The sequence below is a fragment of the Triticum dicoccoides genome, chromosome 2B (genome assembly GCF_002162155.2).
Source record: "Triticum dicoccoides isolate Atlit2015 ecotype Zavitan chromosome 2B, WEW_v2.0, whole genome shotgun sequence".
Classification (NCBI taxonomy): domain Eukaryota; kingdom Viridiplantae; phylum Streptophyta; class Magnoliopsida; order Poales; family Poaceae; genus Triticum; species Triticum dicoccoides.
The window spans coordinates 418,224,490-418,231,824 of record NC_041383.1 but is presented as its reverse complement, the minus strand read 5'-3'; the positions used below and the strand labels follow the sequence as shown (position 1 = coordinate 418,231,824).

The 7,335-nt window shown below is 50.6% G+C and overlaps 1 protein-coding gene across 1 annotated transcript in view; it reads left to right on the top strand.

Annotated features, from left to right (window-relative positions):
• The first annotated feature begins 350 nt into the window (after window positions 1-350).
• Window positions 351-7,335, top strand: part of LOC119363980 (oligoribonuclease-like) — a 21,004-nt gene continuing 14,019 nt past the window's right edge. Inside the window, exons 1-3 of the mRNA XM_037629368.1 lie at window positions 351-509; window positions 680-884; window positions 1,650-1,760. Coding sequence (XP_037485265.1) covers window positions 725-884; window positions 1,650-1,760 — 271 coding nt within the window. The 5' untranslated portion in view covers window positions 351-509; window positions 680-724. The remainder of the gene's footprint in view (window positions 510-679; window positions 885-1,649; window positions 1,761-7,335) is intronic.

Sequence of the window (7,335 nt, the reverse complement as noted above, 5' to 3'; positions counted from 1 at the left end):
TTGAGAATTTACAAGGAAAGAGACATGGGACTTGAGACTTCAACTCCCACTGTTTTATTAACAAGGGAGGGGGGGGGGGAGTTGGAAGGGAATTGTTTAGTCAACCTTAACCGTTCATCTTAACTTTTCTTGTCTAGTCTCATATCAATTCCCACGAATTAAACAAGGAAGTACAATTTCTTCTTAATTTCTCGCACATAACTCCTATCACGCACCAAACAGAGAATTGAGAATCAAATGGCTTATCCCATGTCTAATCTTAACCCAAAACTTTCATTCCCCTTCTCAAATATTGCCAAACACGCTGAAAGTTTAAAATAAAAATATATAAGTCGTCTACTTGCGCCCAAATACCGGGAATCATCGTCCTTTTGCCCTTCCGTGCGCCGCTTGCATCTCGTTGTGTAGAAAAAAAATTAGGTCTTATAATCAATTCTTCCTCCACCCCCGGCGGCGGCCACTGCGGTGGCGGCAGCGCCGGGGCCCATAGATCCGAAGCAACCGCCGCGGTACGTGTAGACCACCTCCCAAGCCAGTCAGGGGTTTGCTAAGAAGCGAACCATCCTTGAAGCTTTAGTCGCTCTATCCATACTAGTTGTCGGCTGTCGAACCTGGCATGTTCTTTCCCCAATTCCACCAAAAAAATTCTGTTTGGTTGATCAGCACTGGAACGCCGCAGGTTTTACGCGGGGTTATCTTGAATCTGGGGAAGATTTGGGAGAGGATGTCTAATCTTGCCAACATGTTTGCTGTCCTTGACCTGGATGGCGAGGACGATCGAAAGGAAGTGGAACAACCGACATCCAGCAAGCCAGAAGCCGCCGCCGCCGCCGCCGCCGCCGCCGCCGCCGCCGCCGCCGCCGCCGCCGCCGCCAGGAAACTCGGTAAGGGCGCACTTTTTCTTTCGCTTCCTCACAGGATGAATTGGGATTGTGTGCTCCTGTTAGTCCGTGGTATGAGATTTGCTTTACTCATCGCGAGGTTTGTCAGTACATTGTTGAATGCGCCCATACTCCTGGATCAAAATGTAGTAGTGTAACAATAATGTGTTAAGTATAATGTTTTGATTTTTTTCCCCATAGAAATCAGGTCTGGTCCTGCACCACTAACCTTTAGTACTTCAAAAAGAACTCAACAGAATATTTCAGCTCATCGATTTAACAAAACATATTAAAGCTGTTAGCTGTGTTGGAGCATGAGTTCCGAGCGTTCTTGCCATTTGCATGTGCAGCGTGTGTATCAAGTATTTCTTTTGTGTTAAAACCTGACCACTTCACTAAATCATGTTCGTGATGCTCCGAATACACAAAATCTTTAGGAGGAATCATTTTTTGTGTAGTGTGCACAAAGTTGTATCATTCAGTATCCAAATAAACCTGCCAGGCAAAGCGACAGAATGGACAACTAGTGCATATCTCTTCACAATCAGGAACGCCCATTTTTTTCTCTTGGATCATGGATGGAATCAAGTAACTCCATCTTCATCTTGCCCCTACATGATAAATAATTGAACGATGCAGTAACATTATAACTTAAGTTCTGCCTTGTTATACTTTAAAAGAGAACTAAATTCTATAATTTTTCCATTTTATTACATTTTAATTATTCTCATTTCTTCTTATGAGTTTCAAAATTCACATTCCTTGCAGATAGTGGCATGACGAATAACAAAATGATTGTAAATTATGATGGGGATAAACTTGGTTCATCGTCAAGTGAATACAAGATGCCATTGGTGTGGATTGACTTGGAAATGACCGGTGAGCCTGTCTTCCTTCATATTGTATCTTGTATGTTCCATATTATTTTGAAATGTTTAATTTAATAGGCTTAATGCAATTCAGTCCTCAACTTCAATCAATGTTCAGACCAATTATTCTGCACATGTGTACAAACAGAAGTGCTTTTATTATGGGAAGTGACGGTGTTACGGCCCAGGGGTGCTTCACTTCATCGGAAGCCGGCCGAAGTAGGCCGGCCCAAGGCCCCCTAGGTCGGTTTACACCCTGGGCCATCATCCCGGCCCACAGGCCCTATAGAAGGAAGACTCGGAAGCCTTGATGTGCAAGACAAGGAAGCCGGAGTCCAGGAGGACCCCTTCACTAACGTAGCCGACTAGGATCTTGTAAACCCTAGGGCCCCAATATTCCATATAAGCCGAGGCATGGCTAGTAGCAAAGAACTCAATCCCTCGATCATCCTTGTACTTTGTATGCCCCATCACAATAATACAACACGAGCAAGAGTATGGTTTTACCTCTATCGTGAGGACCTAAACCCGGGTAAACCCCTTATCTATTTCCCATCCGATCTACTCGCCTAGCTGGGATACCCTATCGAGGGATTTGCCGGAAATAACTTCGATAGAGGTGGCCCATATAGGCCCCGCAGGGCGAACTAGACCAGATGGGATATTCGATTGACGCCAACATCTTCATAGCGGGGCAGATCTTTGCTTTCGGCGCGGTGTGTTGCGTTGTCGACTCAACAGGCCACGTTGGCCAAGTCGAGACCTCCATTGCAGGCTGGGTCGTCCATGTCGGCAACCTGGAGTCTGTCGTCGATTCTCGCAACAAGCTTGCTCTCCAGGGCTTGGCGTCGTGCCTGACCTAGGAGCGGCCAACACAAATTTTCAACCCACCCACCTCCACATCGTCGCCAACATCGACATGCTCCACACCGTCGTCGAGGAACCCGGCGACTCCGAGGAGCTTGAGGACCTCGACAAGAAGATGGGCGACTCAGCTAAGAGCTACCCGTAAGCAATCCCGTCTGCACCGCCTTGCCGCCCGTGGCAGGCAACCTCCACTTATGCCTGTTACATGGTGGACCCCGGTGCCAAAGACATCGAGGCCGAGGAAGAGGATGAGATCGATGTTGACTGGGTCAACACGCCAATCACGGTGAACGACCCCGCCAGCGTCAAGCTCGAGGAGTGGAGAAAGAAGCTCCAGGCAGCCCTCAAGAAGCAGAAGGAGGAGAAAGAGCGTCTGTATTGTAGGCAAAACTACCTGCTATAATCCGCAGAGATGCTTAGAGGAGAACGGACGACGCAGCCGGGTTGGCGCTCTAGAGCCAGGCGTTGAACAACGCCCTCAATGCCTCGGCATCTCCCGAGCTGCTTGCCTTCCGCACGCTGGCTAAGAACACGCAGGCGGCGGTCGAAGAGCTCCGAAACATCACACTTCCCGCCAACGACCTAGATTGGGAGAGGTTTGAGCAGGTGGTGGAACTCTTGAAGACGGCGGTGGTTTTAGCAAAACGTCTACACTAAATCTAAGAGCACGAAGGACACCACTAGCGATATTCACAATAATATTGCAAGTTTGACACCGAGGCCGAACAATCATGCGATCTTCCCGCATAGACCGGATCAGCTAACTCACGGCCACAACAACCGCCGACTGGTAAATCAGAGGACGGCCTCTCGCTTTGATGCGCAAATCGGCCAGCCTCCTGGAGAAACCGAGAGGCAATGCTTGGCGTGGCTCAGCGAGAATGCCAGGCGGCCAGGCCGATAACTCTTCAACGAGTACGATTGTGCCATCGACATAGACGACAGATGTGAGGTCGTCACCGCATTGTGGAGTGATATCGGCTTGCAACCTCTATAACCCGTGTGCTTCGCGGATGGTATTGTCAATTACAAGTTCTCGAAAAACTTTCACTTGCACCTCATTGATAAATATAAAGGAGCAGAACCCAGAGCTCTGGTTGACTGATTACATCATTTTGGTTCAACTAACCAATGGGGATTTTATTTCTATGCCATCAAGTACCTGCCAATCGCGCTAAAAGGACCGTACCGACCCTGGTTAAATACTTTGCCGCCCAAGTGGATCTATGGCTGGAACGACATGCAGGAGGAGTTCATCGCCAACTTCTGAGGTACCTACCAGAGGCCGGCGAGGCGAATGACCTTATTAAGGAAGACGGTGAGCTGGTTCGCTAGTACCTTGCTCGATGGCTAAAGGCGAAGAATGATGTAGCAGACATCACCGACGCTGAGGCCATAACAACATTCAAAGTCGGTTGTCGAGACGAGCAGCTAACCCGTGATATAGGGAAAGAATCACTTCAGACCATGGCCAACCTGATGAAATTATGCTTTCGGGGAGGAAGTGTGGGTTGCCAAGCGGAAATCTATGGCGGCCAAGTAGCGGCGTAGCGACCTCAGAACTTCCGAGGCACAAGATGAGCATGACCGACCTTGGCGCAGTAATAGCAACTGAGTCGGAGGCACAAAGGCGACGATGAGGTCAATGTTGAGTTCGAATGTCGTCGCCAGGGCGGAGGTCTGGTTGTTCCCCGGCGGTGCCCGGGCAGGCCTCGTTTCAATCTTGCCAATTCTACCTAGACATGGCTCAAAATGAAGGGGTAAGACCAAGTGTTCTTAAAATAAAACTCTCAGTGCACACTTCGGAGCTCGGTCTTCCGAAGGTGCTTTACGGACGACGGGAGCCCCTTGGCTGTACTCTACTCTTCGCCTTTGATTGTTCTTTTCTTTTGGCTCGGCAGAGTTTGCTGGGTTCCATTACACTCTGTAGGAAATGCATAGGCTGTCCATGCAGCAAATCGAGGCCCTGCATCACCGTACGTAGGACGCAAGGTCTAGATTTTGATGAAATCATGGACAGACCATGCACAAAAAGATCCAGAACTCCCCCAACCAACCACAACAATCGAGAGTGTTGGTTTCACTTGAAAGCGGCCAAGCTGGCTAGCAAGAATCGTAATAGCAAAGGTGACGACAGGCATGACCCCCCAATGATGGCCAAGGTGGTGGTGCAGACAACTACGGTAGCGGGGCTGGTGTGAGCGCAAATGCGCAAAAGCAATTTCCCCCATAGGTACGGCTTGTGAACATGATATTTTGCAGCAACGAGTCCAAGAGGGCGCATAAACTCTCCCATAGAGACATATGTGTTGCAGAGCCTGTAGTACCACATTTGCTAGAGTGGTCGGACCAGCCAATCTCCTTCGATCAGAGCGATCATTCGATCAGCGTTTGCCACGCCAGAAAGGCCGCCCTAGTTTTGGATCCGATCATCGAGGGCCGCCACCTCACCAGGGTCCTTATGGACGGCGGTAGTAGCCTCAGTCTCATGTACATCTACGCATTGAAGATGGGCATTGACGAGTCCTGCATCAGGCCATCCAACACGAGGTTCAATGGCATCATTCCTGGCATGGAGGCCCAACCCCTGGGCCAGGTCACACTTGACGTGGTGTTCGGCACCCCGACAACTACCACCTCAAACCACTTTGTTTCGAGGTCGTCCCGTTCAAAGTGGCTACCATGCGCCCCTTGACAAGCCAACTTCTCCGCGATACGCGACATTTTCGGACTATGCATACCTGAAGTGATATTGGCTCTCAATTGGGTCATCACAGTATCCCACAATGTTCAGCGATCCCATGTGGCCGAGCAGGCCATAGTGGCCCTGGCTGAGGAGGCACTCGCAGGTAAGGATGACATCAAGCTCACCAAACGATCCAAGTCGATTTTCTCCCAGCCCGACCATGACATCTAGAAATTCCCTCACATGAAGTGTAGGGTGGCTTGTTGTTCCTTAAGCAAGTACATGCTGACTAGGTTGTGTGGGCTTCGCGTCGACATAGCACCGTCCTGGCCTCCGAGGACGTGACCGACATCTTGGAGGGAAGACTGTCAACGACAACACTGGTAGATAGGTAGGGACTAGGTCGCCACCCCACCATGATTGTGTTGTTCCCGAGATCCGTAGCCGGACTAGTTGAAGAGGTCGCGGGGCGGTGAAACGGGGTGGTCGAAGAAGAGGGTGACACGATGGGTTCCTGCAACGTAGGTGCCTGGAAGCAATTCTTGGCAGCATCTTCGGAGGCCGGCTCCTTGTTTTCAACATTGAGAGCCGGATTTCTGTCCTCTTCACCTGCTACTTAGGTAGCTAGGTCTTCAGAAGTGGCCCCTTCAGAGGGTGCGAGAGCTGGCTTGTTGGCAGTGCCGGTGTGCCTTGGGTCTGTGGTCTTTGTTTCCAGAGGCATTACCACGTTTTCGGATGGTGGAACGATGGAGACCGGCGTCGCCATTAGCGCCCCGTCTTCGGTCCTGGGGGTGTTGGCAATGAATGCCGCCAGATTGGCGGAAGGGTGGCCGGCCAGATCGACACCCATTTCGCGTTGTGGCTTGTGGATCAGATAATGAGAGTTGAGGAAAAGCCAAACTTGGGAAAGGGATGAACAAAATGGTACGATATTTACCTATTATTGGGCCCTCGTCAAGCAACTCGAGGTCGGGCCAACTGGGATGCTCCCTTGGAGGTCGCACGGGAAGAAGCAAGCGCCTCGGCGGCAGGATCCTCACACCTCTTGTGTGGCTCTAAGCTGGTCTTGGTCGATGTTTTTTGTGGTGAAGAATGGGAGGCCGGAGCCTCGTCATCACGGCCCTGTTTCCTTGAGAGGAACTGGTCCCGCTCATCTTCGTCCTCGTTGTCCGAGATGGTTTGGCTTCCTTGGCATCATGAGTAGAATTGAAGATATCGGATGAGCAACTGCGGATCGGAAAGGAAAGCTTAATTAACCAGGAAGCAAGGAATACTCACAGCAGGCTGCTGTGCTTCTAACGAATAACTGGCCAGGCCGGTCTTCGCCGGGAAGTCCGCCGTCTTCCCCTTGAACATCATCGAGATCATCTCCTGAAGCGACTTCCCCTCAAAGAAGCCGGTCCGAATGCTCAGGGTTACGTCATCCTCGCTGGTGTACCGGTACATTGGATGAGCCCTGGCCTTAAGAGGATGAATGCCATGCTCCAGGGCTACAATCATCACCCCGACCATGTTCAATCCCTGCTAGGTGAGACTCCACACTGCCTTGTGGGGCCAGGTTACTTCCTTTGTGTCAGCTGGGATGTGCTTGACGCACTAGGCGCCATGCTAAAGGCTTCAACAAGGCCGATCTGAGGAGGTACCCTGAACTTAACATCGGGATATAGAACCAACCTTCTTGCCACTTGTTTGATTCAGCCAGAGTCCGTCGAGATATTCGAAGCCGGACTTCTTGGTGATGGCTGCTCCGCTACATTCGCAAGTCTCCGTTACATTTGTCTTGGAAATAACAGTGGCTCGATGTCGAGAAAGCGCTCGCATAGGGTCACGAAGCAGGCGATGCGCGTAATGCTATTTGGGGTCAAGTGATGAAGTTGCAGGCCGTAGAAGTGCATGAGACCTCGGAGAAAGGGTACAAAGCATACCCGCTCATCTCCTTGGATCTTGGGGATTGTCTCGGCAACTTCACCTTGGTAGGTCATGACCACCGGCGAGCCTTGCCTCTGGCAAGTATCCCCCCTCCTTGAGATGT